This window comes from Apiospora aurea (assembly GCF_038362705.1).
Source record: "Apiospora aurea strain CBS 24483 chromosome Unknown utg000003l_segment0_segment0, whole genome shotgun sequence".
Taxonomy (NCBI): domain Eukaryota; kingdom Fungi; phylum Ascomycota; class Sordariomycetes; order Amphisphaeriales; family Apiosporaceae; genus Apiospora; species Apiospora aurea.
This window is the reverse complement of record NW_027117390.1, coordinates 395,460-413,714: the sequence shown is the minus strand read 5'-3', so window position 1 is coordinate 413,714 and position 18,255 is coordinate 395,460. Positions and strand designations below refer to the sequence as shown.

General features: G+C 54.8%; 4 protein-coding genes across 4 annotated transcripts; all 4 read right to left on the bottom strand.

Annotated features, from left to right (window-relative positions):
• Window positions 1-8,232: 8,232 nt before the first annotated feature.
• PG986_003959 (uncharacterized protein) lies at window positions 8,233-9,649 on the bottom strand (the record flags this gene model as incomplete). Its single annotated transcript, XM_066840181.1, has 3 exons — window positions 8,233-8,739; window positions 8,883-9,280; window positions 9,571-9,649. 3 exons carry the CDS (start codon window positions 9,647-9,649, stop codon window positions 8,233-8,235), a joined length of 984 nt encoding a protein of 327 aa, XP_066702808.1.
• Window positions 9,650-10,300: 651 nt separating this feature from the next.
• On the bottom strand, window positions 10,301-10,741 carry PG986_003958 (adf-like domain protein; the record flags this gene model as incomplete). Its single annotated transcript, XM_066840180.1, has 1 exon — window positions 10,301-10,741. The coding sequence occupies one exon, from the start codon at window positions 10,739-10,741 to the stop codon at window positions 10,301-10,303; it is 441 nt and encodes a 146-aa protein (XP_066702807.1).
• A 631-nt stretch (window positions 10,742-11,372) lies between these two features.
• PG986_003957 (uncharacterized protein) lies at window positions 11,373-12,486 on the bottom strand (the record flags this gene model as incomplete). The annotated part of the gene is made up of 4 exons (XM_066840179.1): window positions 11,373-11,525; window positions 11,607-12,033; window positions 12,174-12,339; window positions 12,399-12,486. 4 exons carry the CDS (start codon window positions 12,484-12,486, stop codon window positions 11,373-11,375), a joined length of 834 nt encoding a protein of 277 aa, XP_066702806.1.
• Window positions 12,487-13,836: 1,350 nt separating this feature from the next.
• Window positions 13,837-18,232, bottom strand: PG986_003956 (uncharacterized protein; the record flags this gene model as incomplete). The annotated part of the gene is made up of 3 exons (XM_066840178.1): window positions 13,837-14,203; window positions 14,312-15,570; window positions 15,617-18,232. The coding sequence occupies 3 exons, from the start codon at window positions 18,230-18,232 to the stop codon at window positions 13,837-13,839; spliced, it is 4,242 nt and encodes a 1,413-aa protein (XP_066702805.1).
• Window positions 18,233-18,255: the final 23 nt, after the last annotated feature.

Genomic DNA, 18,255 nt, shown 5'->3' with positions numbered 1-18,255 from the left:
GCAGCGTAGCGTGGTAGTGTCGAGAGCCGGCCAACAGATCAGCCCAGATTCCATCGTCCCTTGCAAAGCAGGGGGGCACTTGCGATGATACATAGTAATAGACGGTAGCAATAGCAGTGGCCGTAGCAGTAGCCTGGCCTAGGTATGTGGTGCTCGAGGCTCTGCCAGAGTTGCAGTATGGAGGAGCGATGACAAAACACGTCGATGGGAACAGTATCCAGCAATGCGGAAAGGGCTGTGACCATGACCGTGCCGGCGCCACACCTGGCTCGCTGGGGAATTTGCTGCGAATGATTCGCCCTCCACATTGGCTGACCCGTCTCATGACTCCTGGCCTCGATGAGAGAGAGAGAGAGAAAAAGGGGAGTCCTGTCCTGTCGGGTCGGGATCCTTGAGACAGGTCATGTTTGCTGCTACGATCGCCAGTCCGTCCAGCAGAACGCATAACAACCATAGATAGAAAGCCCTGGCGCCAACAAACAACTCTCGAAACGGACGCATTGACATGACTGCCGAGACAGACAGCCAGAGGTATCCAAGTACGCATGCCAGAAGTGCTAGCCAGACTTTGCCAGGCGTGATTGCGATTGCGCGCACGCACACACATGCATAAGGCTACCGGGCAGAGTACAGTGTTGAACCGAGAGCACGATGGCAGGATGGGCTGGCCAAATTGAGCGACATGTCTTGGACATCGGTCATCAAGTTCTGCACGGATGCTGCGGGTACCCGGAAGGATGCGAAGGGAAGGCTTTTGGAGGGGGGAGGGATGGTGGTAACGGTAGTGGGATGGGTTAGGATGAGATGGGATGGCATGGCATGGCATGAGATCGGATGAGTTGCGACCAAATGGTTTGCTTGCACAGGACAGCGGCTTTTTAGTTTCAAACGAACGATAGATATCTGGCGAATTTGGCGGTTGCATTCACTTCCTGTCACTCGCGTAGATGCAATTGAGTTCTTTTCTCTGTCGTTTCTTTTCTTCTTCTTCTTCCTGCACTACAGGAAGGACCTCAAGTCCGGATGTCCTCTGCAATGCTTGCAATGCCTGGGTCTGTCAGTCAGTCCCGTCTCGGGCTAGCCTCTCTGCGTACGCATCTAAGGCGGACTGGGCTAGGCTAGCTTGGCGATGACAACGACAGGATGGATCGAACAGGCAGTAGCCCGACACTGTACGGTCTTACACGTAGGCTGATAGGCCGGCGTTATCTGTGCAAAGGATCAAATCGGAGGGGGAAGTGGACATGGCATGGAGTCGACAGGCAAAAAGGAGGAACGCGAGGCAGAGGCAGAGGCAGAGGCAAAGGCACTGCTGCTGACTGACGAGCTGACTACTGGCCCCTGGCATCCCCATCCCCATCTCCATCCGGCTGGGTTGAATGATTCGAGGCTAGAATAAATCCTTCCGTTTTGGTATTGATCTGTGTGGTGTGCGTAAGAGGTATCGATGTGCGCGCGCGAGTGCGTGTCACGGCCGGGGTCGGGGTCTGCTGGCGCGCGTGGCCGTGTTCCAAGCGTGCTAGGCGTGGTGTCAAGCACCAATCAGAATAGGGACAGGCCGCTAACCCTAGTCTGGCTGACTCTTAAATGCATCAATTGATGCTCCGCCCCCCTGTCCAGCTACTGTCCCGTCCATCCCCCTGTGGCCCTGCCCCTGTCCCGAACGAAGCCCTGCTATTGAGAAGGCTTCCATGGCTTAACTTTGGTTTCTTCGCCTTCTTTCGATTGTTCGCGACTCCATAAGCCAACCCGCCAGAAAAGGGGTTTTCCTCCAAGATACCTACCCCCCCCATCCGCCCAGGCATTCCGTCTTCCAGGACAGGACAAGCCAAGCCAAGCCCAAACTTCGTGCATATCAATTGGTGTCGGTCGTAGTAGTCGTAGTGGTCGTAGTAGTCGTAGTACCTACTGTATGTATGTATACAATGCCAAGGCCACCTGCTCCTTCCTCCAGTCCATCGTCTGGCCTCCCTTGCGCCGAGACTTTTGTGAGCCAACGCCTGCACCAGACCAAGATGGCCTCTTGCCTTCTTGCTCAGGCCCAGAACGTGATGATATCGTCATCAACATGCCGGATCTTCCCAGGGTCTCAAACCCACTTGGACGCCAACGAGCCCAAGCGTACATAATATTAGATGTCTGCTATGTATATATGTACAACTATGTAAGTAAGCAATGCTACAACGCTGTACAGTGCACACTCACCAAGAGCGTGTGCCAGACTCCTTTTCGACGACGTTAAGCTATCGGCCAATTGCCGGTTCATATCATCTTTTGAGACCACCTCAATCCAGCCACTAACCTCGGAATCGTTCGGGCTCGGGGCCACAATTCAATCGAGACCAGGCTGCCAGGGGCACAGAAAGCATAGTTTAGAACACTATCCATTCTGCCGTCCCATCCAGTGCCAAGCGGCCAATCTTTACATATCCCAATGCAAAACCGGCTTGTGCTCCTGTTGCGGTTGTCATCGACGAGGAAGTCATGACATATTGTATCTACATACATACCTACCTACCTTGTGTAGGATTTTTCCGCCTTATTTGAGCCACAATATAGAAGGGGAAGAGGGCGACCTGTCACTTTGTAGGCCGGGCCCTGGCAGTTTGTATGTTGCGTGACTGCTTCTCTCTGTCTGTCGTGCCGCAATGCCCGCCTACCCGCCCGCCCTCACAGCCTTGATTGACTGCAGTCGTTTTTATTTTATTTTTTTGGTTTTTTTTTTTGGTTTTTTTTCAATCGAGGCCCTAAGGTTAAAGGCCCCAAAGGAAAGGGACCCCCCCCCCAAAGGCAGGCCCCCCCCACCTTCCCCCCCATCCACCATCGAACCCTGTGCCTGCCTTGCACTACTCTTTTTTTTTTTTGCATCCCGTTCCTGCAGTAGTCATCCGAAAGAGCCACTCTTCAGCTCGCACTGTATTATATCGCTCCCCCCATTGGAAGTCTCCCGTCTTCCGTCTCCCTCCCCCATCCGCGTCATTCTGTTTTAGGACGTCGGGCGATGCGACCTTGTCCAACACCAACAGCGCAAGCGCAAGCTGCATTTGATCCGCCGCCGACAATGACAAGCACAGCCCACAGACGTCTTGCCCATCCTCCCCATCGTCGCCGCGAGGCCCAGTCATCGCATGCTGCCAGGCCACAGCAATTGGCCAGCTCTCGTTCTGCTCCGGCTCCAAACCCTTTCCGATTTCTCCCACCCCATCAATCACCACCCCCTTGCCTTACCAAGCGAGGCGACATTCGCGCGTATGCAGGAATTCCTTTGGGCTGACAGCAGGCAACGAGGAACATCAATGTCGCCCAAGTCAGTCAGTCAGCGTGCGGCTAGCCTAAACCCGCCGCCTCTTTCGAGCCGACAATGCAACACTCCCAACAGCCTGGTCCCTTGCTTCCAGTCCTTGTGGCTCCCCCGTGTATCAATTGCCTTCGGCGCTGTCGGGCTGTGGCTTGCTCTGTCAAGGAAGCCGTCGTTCGATGCAAACAGGCCCAAGCGAGCGACACAGACGGGGTACTGTACGAAGTTGCCGGGCATAGTTTAACTCCCCCTACCAAGTACATTTTTGGGGAGGTAACAGAGTTAAACTTACCCATCCAGGGTAGTGAATCAAAGATAAGGTTATGGGTAGCCAGCCAAACGGGCAATCCCTCTCCTGGAATCAATTACTGTACCTGTCATGAAGCCCAGCAGTCAGCCGGCTTGATACATAGTTTCGGTGTCGTTCCTGGCTCTGGCTCTGGCTCTGGCTCTGACTCTGACTCTGACTCTGACTCTGACTCTGACTCTGACTCTGACTCTGTGAAACCGAGAGACTGGCCTACTCCATATCTTTTTCTTCGGTGGCATGCAGATCACCACACTACCTACCACATAGCTGCAATTTCACGAGAAGCCAGAATCGAATGCCTTCGCAACCCTGAACCACATTTCGGACATAACAGTATTCGATTCTTCCATTCACTTTCCTGCCGGCTTCCCTATTCTCATGCCTGTCGGGGTCGGAGAGACCGTAAAGCAGCATCAATGCGCGACTCCACGAACTCACTGCAGCAACAGGCATTGACTGCAGTTATACGGGTCGGACGGGGATGGATGACCGTTGCGTGACCCGGGGTGGCTTGTTCGGTACGTACAGTAGCATCAGCGCTGATCATCACAGTGCGTGCCTGTACTGGTTCCGCCCCATGCAGGCCATGCTAAGGTTAGCTGCTAGTGCACACAAGTTCCAACGCGAGAAGAGAGAGAAAAGAGCCACGCGCACCGGACGAGCCTGAATCGGCAAGTGGGTTCCCATGTTCCTCAATCCAGTCTGTCTCCAAGCCACCCGACTCAGAAGGAAAAGGAGTTGGACGGCATTCGTGCAGGCGAGCGATTCTCTCAGAAACCGTTGGCTTGGCTTGACATGATGCCATTACAGTTTATACGGTGGAAATTGATCCTACTGTCAAGTGGCACAATTGCCTTTGCCTAGGTAGCCAGGTTTCATCTGCACGCCGTTCAGTCTCTCAATTTCATTGATTATTGAAAAGTTTAACTATTCATCAGGTCCCCAGAAACACGATTGAACTCAAATCCATTCTCCTTAGGCTCTCCAAGACAGCACCCATCCCGTTCAGATCACAGAGGCCAGAGACAGCAGACACAGCTGCCCCTGTCTTGTCCAATGGTTCGTTTGGTCTTGCTCTTCAAGTGGACGAGTCTGCCTCTCGAGCCCGGTTTCCCTGTGAGATGCGGCATTCTGTTTGGAGTTTTGCTGGCGAATTGAATTTGGGAGTGTCATTGGCTAGAATCGCGAATCGAGCGCGAACATCTGACGATATGGCCCCTTTTCTGTCTTTGCACGCCACCTTCCGAAAATAAACCAAAAGCCTTTCATCATGGCGCCCCTACCCCTTAGGAGTGCTTCCGCTGGTGGTCAGCTTACACCATTTGCCCGCCTGGCGCGCAGCTCAGCTGCATTGGAGCTGTAAGTGGTTTCATGCGCTTACAAGGCCGGTGCCATTGAATCCAGACGGCATGAATGCTAACGAGGCCCGGGGCCAATCGCCGCATAGCGGCATGCACGTCCCCCTGTGTACCTGCATGATACGATCGGCAAGAAGCTGCTCGCTATCGACCTTGGGATCTCACTGGTGGCTTTTTGGATGCAACCCGCTGGGGCGACGAACCGCTGCATGCATTGCTCATGATCTACCGCGCCGTTCGTACCGTAATCAATAAATATTCTAACTTAACCGAGCCATGTGGAAGGCCATCGTCGAAGGCCATTATCAAAAGCCTGCACATATTGATTTTTGACTGTTATACCCCGCCATCATGATGCATACAGGCTTTATGCAGACAGGAACCGTTTTCTTGGTTCAACTCCACCGACTGTTAGACAGTATTGCCGACCACCTCCTTCTTGTGCGACCGTAGGGGACGTGACGACGCGCCCAGACAGTGTGGGTTTACTAACCGAACCCTGTGTGTAGGATTCATCGTGGCTTGCCGATTCCAACGGCACCAGGCATCCTCCGCAGGGAGGAGCTATAGCAGACAGCGTTATGGCCCTGCCAAGGCCGTTCCGGTCATGGGAGCGAATCATCCGCGGAAAGAAGAAAATACGACTGGGCCTGCAGATGGCGCACGTTGAAAAGGCGCTCCCGGACGATCCACGACCGTCACTTTCTGAGAGCTCGGAGCTGAGGGGCAGGGCAAGCTCCCTTTAACGAGGAAGTGTCACACACTATCAGTCTATTGTTACCCAAAACCCCTAATGAATCAGAAGGTAACCTTCTGAGTGGAACGCGCTCTTGTGACGAACAGAGATCCGCCTTACCAGGCACGGCTGCATGGGCTGTCGGTTTTCTTTTGGAGGGGGCCCGCCTACGGTTGCATTCCAGATGAAATCTGACATCTTTCTGGAGCACCTACAGACACTGCGTCACTTCGGCGGCGGATCGGCACCGGCATGTTCATCTGATGTTCATGATGGCGGCGTCCCCCGGCCCAGGAAGCAGGCTACAACGGTTGCAATTCCCAACGGCCAACGAACTGGCACCTGGCACCACCATGTATGTATGCCCGGCCATGTGCTCGCCGGATCATCCCCGTGAAGTTTATAGTGTAGAACAAAGATGTGGACATAGAAACTTATTTCTGGCAAGCAGATCAATCATGCACCGCCGACGAAGCCTGGGATCCCCCCTCCTACTTCCAGCCCGGCTACCCTTCGAGTGAAAAGCCCACCCGCGCATTGCATACTACTTCGGGAGCCCTATAGCGAGCCCACCAGGGAGGGCCGTTCAGTCGGTGAGGCCTGGAGCTCGGGCTGTGTTCTGCCTTTTTCTTTTCATCCATTTTACGTACAGGCCCGGGGGGTGGGTGTCAGCGAGGGGGTCATGGGCCATGTGAAACAGCTTGTTGCTATAACGATGCCGACTTATAGGTGTGGGTTTTCCCGCACGCAATACCTACACTTTCAGACAACTCACAAGAGGAGTATGTAACATAGCTAGAGGAAGGCGGCTCCGGTTTTCGCGGCCTTTAGGTATGATGGTCCAACGCACATCCTTCTCGGGCGCTCCTATCTCTGATCATGTTCGACCGATCGGCCTGCCCATCTGGTTTTGGAATACATGGGGAAGGGGGTTGGTTTGGAAGGGGATGGCTCTTTTTCTTATCCATATCTGCGGTGATCTTGCGTTTCTCACGATCGTTTACTACCGCGGGGACACGTTCTTTTCTTTGTCGTCGCTACCGCACGATGCGGCGGTTTGGGACGTTGCGGCGGTTCTTCCCGCTGCGGGTGCTGCTGCAGATTCACGAGTAGGAGCGGACCCGGGTATGGGGTGGGATGTTACGCGCGTACTGTTCTACTACATACCATGCGACGGCTCCTTCTTTCTCTCTCTCTTGGAATGTCGTACTTCATAAGAGCTGCGGCGGGGAATGTGTGGTGTGTTATCTCTGGGGAACCGCCGGAGCAAGTCCATTCATTCATGGAGGGGGGGGACGGTTCGGACGGTGAACGGATGAAGATGCTATTAGGCCCCGGATGTCAGCTCCTCCTCCCCGTTTGCCTAAGAAAGCATATAGTTATCGTTAATGAAAGAACTTTGTTCGTTTATTTTCTTCGTCATACGTAGTAATGCCTTTGTAATTTACGGGCTTCAATTTATATCAAAAGTCCTCTACGAATGTCTCTTCCCTGTTTGTCGGGTTCTCCCAACATCAACAGCGGCATCATCTTCTGCCAGTAAGAACTCCTGGCAACGCCAGAAAACGTCACCGAGGCCGAATGACATTACATATAAAACTAGAACGAGTTAAAAAGGAGCTATGCTCTAGAGATATTCATGTTACTCTCCGTTTAGCCATACGTGGTTTGGTTTTGCTTGCTGAAAGCTTCATCTGCCTACTTCATCTGGGCATGGCCTGCTACGAGTAGCTTGCCTTGACCTCAACAAGACCTCTGACATTCTCTTGATATAACAGTTACGCAGACTGTAAATGCGAGATGACGCTACATGTAAATATCTAAATACATGTACATGCTGGTTTCGATATTTGTTTCTCCCATATATCTTCCTTACCGAAACTGACCACAAGCTTGCTTCGGTTCGTCTAGGTCCCAGAACCCCCAGCAAACATCACGGCGGTGGTAGATCGTAGAATAGAATCCTAGGGAAGGGAGAGCTACTCCCAAGTCAAGAGATCTTTCCGGCTTGGGTCGTCGCGAAGAAGCCAGATGGAAGATTCCCAGGGTGGAGGAAGTACCGCATCACCCCTTTGGGAAACCCGCGAAATTAACCCCGTGGTGCAAACACAGTGGTCTTCTTGTACTAGGCCTTCACGAGTGAACGACGAGCCAGTATCGTCCATTGGAAGGAAGGGGCGAGGCTACACTTGCTGGATGTCGTGACTTCAGTTGAAGGTTCTGGCTCATTCACCTTCTGCCAAACCGAGATACCGACCATCCATTCACTCGAGTATGTCGTGATTTAATACGTTCGAATGAACTCGACAATTGGCCAGTTGAGTAAATACGGCATGCGCGCAGCTGCACATGGCTTCATCAGCTGAAGTTTGCTACCTCACTCAGCCTTATGCCTAGGCATCGTCCATCTCGTGCTCGTGTATCCCTGGTAGCCATCGGTGTTCGCCCACGATAAAAACAGACTCATCGTATCATTTCCATATACGAAAAGCCATCTTATTTCAGGAGACCCCAGCAGCAACGCCCTCGCTCAGAGATCCTGCATGACCTCCCCGACCGCCTTGGCCGCCATCCGCTTGCGCTGGTCCTCGGGCAAGCCCGCGCTCATATCCCTGACCGCCTGGAGCTTGCGCATCATCCCTTCCAGCTTCTGGACCTCCGCCTCGTCCAACTTGTCGCCTCCCTCTTTGCTGCTACTGGCGCTAATTTTACTAGCATCGCCATCCGCGTCCGGCCCTTGCTTGGTCTTCGTCTTCTGCTGGCTAGGCGGCCCCCCGTTCATGAAGTCTTCTCCTCCGTCATCGTCGTTTTCACCGCCGCTAAAGATGGCCTTCTTCAGGCCCTGAAAGTCCTCGCGGTCGAAGCCGAAGTCGAGGCTCTCGGGGTCCAGATCCGTGTCCTTGCTACCATCACCGCCATCTCCGTCCAGGGCTGCCTCGAAATCCCCAAAGTCGGACCCGAGATCATCACCGCCCCCGACTTGATCCCACTCGTTGGCTTCCAAGGCCTCCTTCGCGCGGGAGATGCCAGTTTTTTTCTGTTCAAAGAAACGTATTAGCCAGTGACTTGACATACCATGGCGTTGAGAGAAAGCTCGGGGGACAAGAGAAAAACCAAAGCAAGTAAGTAAAATCACCTACCGCCGAACTCGTTCCTCCCCTCGGAGCCCTTAGCCCGCACCTGCACGAACTCGAGCCCGCACTCAGCCGCGCACCCATCCCACTCGTCCACATCATCGATCTCGCCGACCCCAACACACAGCCCCACGCCGTCCCAAGCCCAGCCGCCGAGCCCCTTCTGGACGACCTGACCGACGTGCTCGATGAGCGCGCGCGCGGCTTTCGCCTCATCGGAGTGGGGCTTCGGCGGCAGCGGGAAGACGACGACGAGGCCGCCGAGCACCTCGAGCACCTCCTTGGCCTCGGCGGACAGGAACGAGGCGGACCACTCGGCCGGGTCGGCGACGAGGTCCAGCCAGATGGGCACGGCGGCCGTGTAGTAGGCCGTCTTGAGGGACAGGGTGTGGGAGGCGCCGGCCAGGGTCGGGCCTGCGGTTTCAGGCGCGGAGCCTGTCAGGTCTTTTGGCACATGTTAGCCGAGCAACTCTTCATGAAACTGGTTTTGACCTGATGCAGCCGAGAATGTGCATATTTGCAACATCCAGGCATCGTCATCCCTGGCTGGGGTTGACTGCTGGTATCCCCGATACATCCCAGGGCCGCTTGGCAGAATTGCCAGCTGGTGACACTGCGGGAGCCAAACCGTTGCAGTTGAATCGGCACAGCAGTCGGAGGATCCACCGACCGTTCTTAGATCTGGGTGGTAGTGACAGGAGAAAACACGGCAAAACAAAAGCCAGACTGCGTACCTTTGACGACCCTGCTCAGGTGAATCGAGTCATCCTCTAACGAGACGGCCAGTATGCGCCGTGGATTGGAGATATCCATTGTTTCTGGAGGTGGTTTGCTGGTGTTTGGATTGCACAAGTTGATGGAGGGGCACGCACACACACACACATGGCTAACGGTTGAGGCTGCACACCTAGGCTAGACACGTTCAACCCCACCATTCCTTTAGGGGACCGCCGAACCCTGATTGATGACTAAAACCACTGTAATTCTAGCTGGTACAGGGGGCCAGAACTGGGGACCAGCGAAGGAGGGACGGGACGGCAGTGGGAGGCATGTGGCATTTGATTCAACAATTCAATGCAATTGATGGCTGGCTGCACACTGACGTCTCTGTCTGGAACTCTGTTGGCGCAAGCAACCCAACTGCCACGTTACGTCGGGAATACTTCAATTGACTGACAGTCCTCTAAAATAGATGCCGTGAATCTCTATTCTGCAATGACCAATTCGAACCGTGCATGTATCCAAAGAAATCGATGGTGGCTGTATCGACGACCCGACGCCTTCCGCCTCTATTCCAAGTATTTCAATCCCGTAATGCAGCCCGCTCTTCTTTTTCCTCTTCTTTTTCTTTTTCTAGGTAGGTAGGTAGGTAGGTAGGTTTCCCCCGCTCTTTTCGTCGTTCCTGGGTAAGCATCGCTTTTTGTTCTTGTCTCCCTCCATCAACCAACCCTCTTCCCCTTTCTTCTAACCGCGCCCGCCGTTGTAATCGGCGCCCCCCGCGGCGCGCAACCGCTTGACGATGCTCTCCTCCTTGAGCTCGCCCTTGTTGCTGGCGGTGACCTGGATGCTGTGGTGCGCGAAGACGTCCTTGACGTGGCCCGCGTGGATGCTGACGCCGGCCTTGCGCATGACCTTGGTGCTCTCGCCGATCCACACGACGAAGATGAACTTGACCCGCTTCGACTCGCTGTCGTTGGCGTACTCGACGCGCGCGTACGCGTACTGCGCCTGCCCCTCGTCCAGCCGCTCCGCCAGCTCCTCCAGCCCGCCCGCGCCCGTCGCCGTCAGCGCCAGCTTGTCGCCCCGCGCCTCGGCGTACGAGAGCAGGACCCAGTTGGTCTCGTCCTTGTCGGAGCGCACCTGCTCGTACGCCGCCTTGACCTCGTCCAGGTTGACGCACGACATGGTGTATATAGATGTTCTCGAGATCGATCGATCGATCGAAGTCGGGGTGTTGTAGGGGGAGGGTTTCGAGTCTGTCGAAAATCGGAAGAAACAAGGAGAGAATGTAGAGAAAAGCGAGTGATGCAGATGTTGTTGTTTGGCTGACGCTTCCAATGCACGGGGGGCGGCTGCAAGGGAAGAAATGGGAGGATTCTCGGGCCAAGACAGGATAGGGAGAGAAGCGTTCGTTGAGACTATGCCCATTCGAACTACTGGAGTTTCGGCCCCTGCTGAGGGTCTCATCTCATGCATTAGGGGTCCTGTCAGGTCCTCCCCCTCCCCCTAGCACCTTTCGCAAGTGGCGCCACCTGGCCCGAAGCTAGCACGAACACCTGGCTCCAGGTCACCGCTACTGCTGACTCGCCGTCCCTTCGACACCTTGTGAAATTGCTTACATTGACGACGCTTTGCCAAGCGGGATGCGTGTCTTGAATTATTGCTCTGTTGATTTCGGATATCGTAGGAATACAGTCAATCTATGTAGAAGTTCCTCGTGTGAGCGTCTTGGCATCCAAGACGTCAGTCATCACCCAAAGAGGTCTAATCTACATATATATATATATATATATACTGCACTACTATGCACCCCCATCTAGCAAACATCCAAACTCCCGCTGTGTCTGTAATCAAACGCCGCCAACACAGCCTGGCTGTAAGCCAGCGCCGCAAAAACCACCATGATATGCATGATCTGATGGCTCGCCCCGAAAATGTCAAAGACCTTGGGGTACCATTTCTCCGGTATCTGCACGAGTATTACGTCAACATCAATTCCTCTCCCCCTCGCCACAAAACTGAGAAGAGAACATCAAGGTAAGTCACATACCTTGAACGCATACATGGCCACCCCAACCCCATTACAAACCACCGTGGCCCCGATCCACGGCAGCCCCAACCGCCGGCCCTGCTCGTCCCACCCGCGCGCCGCCGCCCCGTGGCCCAGGGGCACCAGGAACGAGCCGACGCCGAACGCGGCGAACAGGGCGGCGCGCGCGGGGCCCAGGCGCGGGCCGCCGATGCCCGGGTGGAACGTGGCGAGCGAGCACAGGAGCGCGAGCGCCGTGGTCACGAAGCCATATGCCTTTGCCGCCGTCGATATCTGCATGGCGTGTGGTTGGCAGGGTTCGTCGTCGCCGAAGTTGTAGTAGGCCAGCGGGACGGTCGATCCCCACATCAGCAGCAGGATGCCCTGGAAGTCGAGCTGCATGCCGCGCGCGTAGACGGTCGGGCTGTGCGACATGAAGGTGTGGAAGCTGTTGGTTGTAGATACGCCCGGAAGGTCAGCAATATTTGGGTCTGCTGCTGCTACTGCTTGCTGCTGCTACTGCTGCCAACAGGCAGAGGGCTAAGCATCGCGAGCAGACGAAGGAGACAAATTGGTGTTTCCCCTTACATGGTAGACAGCGTGAAGCAGACAGCCACTCCGCCAAAGTAGATACTGCACACGACGATGTCGGCCGTGGTCGCTACGGCGTAGCGGGGCGGGATCTCGGCGCGGAAGATGTGCCACGGGAGCGACAGGAACAGCAGCGCGCCCACAACATGCGAGAATATGCTGACTGTAAGTCAGTCAGTACTGGTACTTATGCGGCCACAAGAAAAAATGTCTCAGGCGTACCGGTTTCGTTATGCAGGTACGTCCAACTCCGCAAGCAGTCCCTCCAGGATCCCGTCTCCTGTCTGCGCTCGCCCGTCAACAAATGCATTCGTCTTCACCGGGGGGGAATAGACACCAGAACCAACCTGTATCCAGTCCTAATATGTTCACTTCCTTCCCTACACATGTCCGCAGCAGCTGTCAGCAACAGAACCTCACCAAGCCTTAAGACGAACGAGAGGAGGCCACCACGACCCTCTCATTCTCCCACCAAGAAAAGAAAAAGGGGAAAACAAGTGCACATACTGTCGCCACGGCGCTGCGAAAACACACACACACACACACATGTTAGCCATAACCGGTCAACCGGGCTTTCATGCCATAGCACCCTCCCTCCCTCCCTCCATTCCTCCCCATGGGCTCAAACTTACAGATCGCATCCCACTCCAACAACGACGAGTCGCTCTTAGCAGCCCCAGGACTTCCTCTCCTTTCCTCCCCGGCCTTCTTCGATTTCGGCCTCATCCTCATCCTCTTGTCCGCCTGCTGCTGCTGCTGCGCCAGCGCTTTCTTCACCTGCACAGTCAGGCCACCACCACCACCACCACCAGATCCTCCCCGATTCCGCCGCTGGGGCCGAGACGCCGCCGTCGGAGCCCCGGCCGGGTGGAACTCGGAAGACAGTATCGTCGAGGTCATACTACCGCGAGAGACACGGATGAATGCAAGGACCGAAGCTGGCTGTGACCCCTTGCCACTTGGTTTCACGGGCGGGAGCCCTGTCACACAATGATTGCCTGATAGCTAAAGACGGGTTTGGACCCCAATTCAACGTGCACCCCTGGATATCCAAAAACCCGTACGTCCACAGTCAAAGGCGAAGAAGAAGAATGAACAAACCAGCGAATGAGGGAAGGAGGCAGCTTTTGGGACTTTTATCGGCCACCAAACCAAACCCGCACCGCCATTTTTTGTGCATGCATGCATATACGAAACGCAGCACCCACCACGCCACGCTATGATCCACGATCCGACGATCCGGTGTCTTGAAACATGCACCGGAGTGGAGAATAGCATGCTGCCGCACTTTTGACAGCGAGCACACACGCCCAACCGGCATCTCCATGTCTTACAAAGTTATTGTGCGAATAACCTCACGCGTGGCACTAATGGAGTACGTGAGCAGGTACTGTACTATCTGAGGCGATTGAGAGACAATTGGCATCAAAGCTATAGCTGGCAACGGATTAGCTGGCAATGGAAATATTGACAGTTCAAGGAGGTAGGTAACTGGTAGTAACTGCTTCTCGCATACGTCTGTTATATACACTATAACACTAATCCTAACTCCAATGATGTATTGATTCCCAGGGTATCGAAGGCGGCTTTGCCCCAAAAAAGAAACAGAAAGCGTAAAGTAGTAATCATAAATAATCATGAGGAGCAACGCCAGCACCCATTACACCCGTGTCCAGTCGATGCTGGGCCGTACGGATATGCTGGTGCCTCGCCCCCCTTTCGTCTCGTGGTCCTCCTCCAAGTCAGCAACTCCGGCGGCCTCGCCGCGCTCTGCGGCGTGCTCCTTCAGCACCTGTTTGACGTTGCCGGCGCGTTCGATTTCCTGCCACTGCTCTGCATCGGTCGGGAAGTAGACGCGCGCAATGGCCTTGAGGACGAGTTCGAGCCCGACCACCGCCACTAGGCCCAGGGCTACGCTGGCCCACCACCAGAGCTGCGGGCCGAAAGTGTGAATGAAGCCGCCGTGCACCATCTTTTCTTTCATCATAGCCGGCGACACTGCCGATAGGAGCAGGTTGTACACGAACCTATTAATTTCCAAAGGTTAGCAATACTCTCAGGGAAATGAATTCAAGATCAGGGGAAAAGAAAGAAGGGAATAAATACTAGGAGACGGAAGAATAAAAGTCACTTACCAGCCCCCAACTGTAATAAACAGAGCACCCAAGATGATGACGGTCTTGTGGTGCACGTCGAGAAACAGCAGCTTGATGTTGATGAACACGACGCTGATGGTAAAGACGGCGTGGCCGAAGGCGAACAGGTGGTTGTCCCCTTGGACCAACGTCGACTCGACGGCCCAGACCAGAAAGTAAGCAATGAGAGCCTCGATGCTGCCGAGGACGATCCACTGGAAGAACTTCTTCAGGTTGAAGGCCTTTCCGCGCTGGCAGTCGATATAAAGTTCCGGCACGGCAAGCAACGTCTCTGCCTTCAGGTCCTTTTCCAGCACTCCCGGAAGGATAACACACAGCGACGTAAACAGCGTGTTGAACACCGCCAAGGAGACTTCCTCGTACAAGGACGTCCCGACATAACCCGTCGATCTCTGGTAAACGGCCTGGACCAGATAAAACACCAGCTCTTTCCAGAAAGTAACCAGAATGAAGTGGGCAGTCCGGAGATAGTTCCAGCGACCGTGGACGAAGAGCAAGCGTTGGAGGAACCGGAACTGCGCGATGGCGAAATCGGCCGTGCGGGCGGCCTGCAGGCCCTCTCGGCCCGAAATGCCCACGCCCACGTGCGACGCCTGGATCATGGGAATGTCGTTGGCGCCGTCTCCGATGGCCAACGTCAGGGACTTCGGGACCATGTCGCGGATGCACTTGATCAGGTTTGCTTTCTGAGCGGGAGAGGCGCGGCAGCAAATGACCGAATCGGCTCGTACGGCTAGATCGTAGAACAAACATTTCCATGCATCATTTCTGTCAATCACACCCAAAGTGTGACCATCCACAACAACTACGGAGTGCGCTATCATACCGCGGCATACATCCGTAAGGGTAGTGGTCATGTGCGATTCCCAGTCTTCGACCGTGGCATCAATAATGGCTATCTCGGAAAACGGCTTGCAGATTCTGGCCGAATGTGCAATAGTGATAGCGGTCTCGCGTTTGTCGCCAGTGAGCATCCACACCTTGATGTTGGCACGCCGCAACTTGTCGATCGTGTCCGGCACACCCGCCTGTAGCTTGTCCTCGATCGCTGTAGCGCCTGCCAGAGTGAAATTCTGTTCGATTAGTTCGCCTGCGGCCTCCATGCGCTCACTCCTGTCCACCAAACTAGTAGACGCCTCCTGGTACGTCTTACGCCATGCCAGGTAGTCGGCCTCATCCATATAGCGATAAGCAAAGATCAGAGTTCGCAGGCCCTCGGAAGCGAATGCGTCCATGTGCTGAAAGCAGCGCTCGAAAACGGCGCTCTCATTTGCGGCAATTGACTCGTCCACCATACCATCCAGGGGGGTCCTCGGGGACGGTGGGGGAAACGGGGGAGATGGGTGAGAGTGCCATGGAATGACGCGGCGGTTGGTACAACGCTCTATGCGGAGTAGAGGGGCCCGACTCCTCCAGCTCTCTGTTAATCAACCAAGTTTCAACCTCGCCCGTGACGGCGGCACCGCTTTGGTCAAGAGACGCTCTGGCCATACCAAAGCTGCGGCGCATGGTGCTCTGATGCCGCGAGAGGGTGGTAGAGTTCCTGGGAAAATGACTGCTGGCCCGCGAATCTCCAAACTGGGCACTCTTCCGCTGCAGCGCTTTCTCAGCCTCCATACTTTTACGTACCGAAGCCTTACGGTCCACGTCGGCTGCCTTCTTCATAGCGAGTCGCGACTGTTTGAGACGAGGAATGATTGCGCTATCCGCGCCTTTGCAAACGATACAAATCTTGCCATCGGGCATGCGGACGACGATGGACATCCTCTTGCGCTGGCTGCTGAACTCGATGACGTCGAGCACCTGGTAGCTGTCCGTGACTTGGCTGCCATCAGGGGCAGTATGCAGAAGCACGATGGATCCAGTGGGGCGATCAACGAGGAGAAGGCCCAAGTCCTGCGCTGCTTTGACTAGGGCAAGCTCGTCAGGGGAAGCAGCCTGGAAATCGATTTTCCCATCTTCCGTTTTCTCGGGGAGGCATGTGTGGCACAGGGCGATACAGAGGATGAACTGCTTCGCCTTTCGGGAAAATGGAGAGTCGGGCTTTTCGTGAATGTAGCGAATGAGGTCGTCGGTAGTTGGGTCCGGGCGTTCCGTAGGCGATGAGACATTGGTCTTCCAGTCGTTGGTCTTCAACGATGCTGACGACGGCGGCAAGTGGTGTTCCACGTGTGTTGTGTCGTTTACTGCAATGCTGGCCTTCCCCTTTGCATCTGCCTTCAGATCCATGTTGTGGAACCAGGCGGATCCAGCCACCGTGATTTTGCGAAACCGCATGTTGTTTTCGGTCAAGGTACCAGTCTTGTCGCTGAAAACGTAGCTGACCTGTCCCAGGTTTTCCAGAATCGTCGTCGTATGTGCCTCCATCGGAGTGTCGGTTTCTGGGTCATACATCTCCACATCCTGCATGAAGTACCATTGGCCGACTTTGACAATCTCCATACTAATGATAAGGCTGAGAGGAATGAGCGTACTGAACATAATAATGTAGGTACCGATGATCTGATCGACTCGAGGGTTATCCCCGCGTAGGTACCAGGAGTTTTTGAGGTACTTGTGCTTCCAAATGATATGGCCAATGGTCAAGCCAATCGCTATCATGACGACAACAAAGACCAGGAAGAGAACCATACTGTTGAGGTTCTTCTGCATGACTGGTGCCTTGGCGTGCAGATAGTCGTGCACGTTGATGCGAATCTTGCATTCTTCACCAGTGTTGACGACGAGCCCGACAGCACTAGCCGTGTTCCGTAGGGTAGAGCCACGGTACACGATCTCGTTCTGGGTCAGGGGCATAGCTTCTTCGCCAACCACGACTCGACCCTGAAAGTTGTAAAGATCGGCATTGGGGTCCTCAGCGACCACAACGGCATTGCATGTTCGAATCGCATCCGGTGTAGCACATCGCTTTGCTAGTAAGGGGCACGCCTTCTTGCTCTTCAGGTTCGTCTCGCCGTCCAGCGCCATCGTTTCGATATAGGCAACACCATCGGGGCCAGAGGCTTGCAGCAGTACGATATCAGCTGGGATGTCACCGTCTTTTTCAAGACAGATCACGTCTCCAACTCTGAGATCTTGCCACTGCGTCTTTGCCCAAACATCCGGCAGCTTCTCTGATTCTGAGTTCCCTCCCGCCTCGGCCACCGCGACGTCTGCTTCCCTGACTCCCGTTGATCTCGGTCTGATTTTCGTCAAGAGATCTGCAATCATGCTTCCCTTCTCGCCTTTGCACCCGGCGGCATTGTCTGTGGGGCAGAGGACTTTGACCTCGCTCTGGTTCTCGGTCTTGTCCGACTTGAAGCGGAGATAGTCGTCGTATCCTTCCTTGGCCATACTAATGCTAATGAATATCATCAAGGGTACTATTTGCGTGAATCTGCCCGTCGACGCGAAGCCCGGGATCAGGGCGAGCGTGCCAATAACAAGGAAGTAGAAGTTGGCCATTTTGGAGAACTGGAAGAACAGCTGTTTGGGAATAAAGCTCCAGAGGGTGTACCGGCTTGACCGAATCACATTCGTTATGTAAGGAGCCCCGCGACGCTCGTCCTTGAGCGGCGTTGTCCTCACATCCCCAAACGTAACTGGAATATGTCGTCCGTCTGCGCTGGGAGGAAGAGGAAACTGGCGAAGGAGGAACTGCATAATCCATCTGTCGTAGAGCCTGTTGAAAGCATCTTCCAGCCGCGCCTTGGGCTTCTTGGCCCACCTGGCCTGGGCCCGCACCCATTTCCGGTAGTCGCCGAGCCTCATGCGCATATCATCGTCGGTAGCGAACTTGACCACCTTGCTTTCCCGGGTCATGGTGTGCGATGCTATGGGCGAAAGATCGTGAAAACCATCATCGTGTCCGCCGGCTTGGTGTTGGCCTGGGAAAGACCCAGGTTCCGGTGCGCTGGCCATGGCGGAATACTGTATATACAACA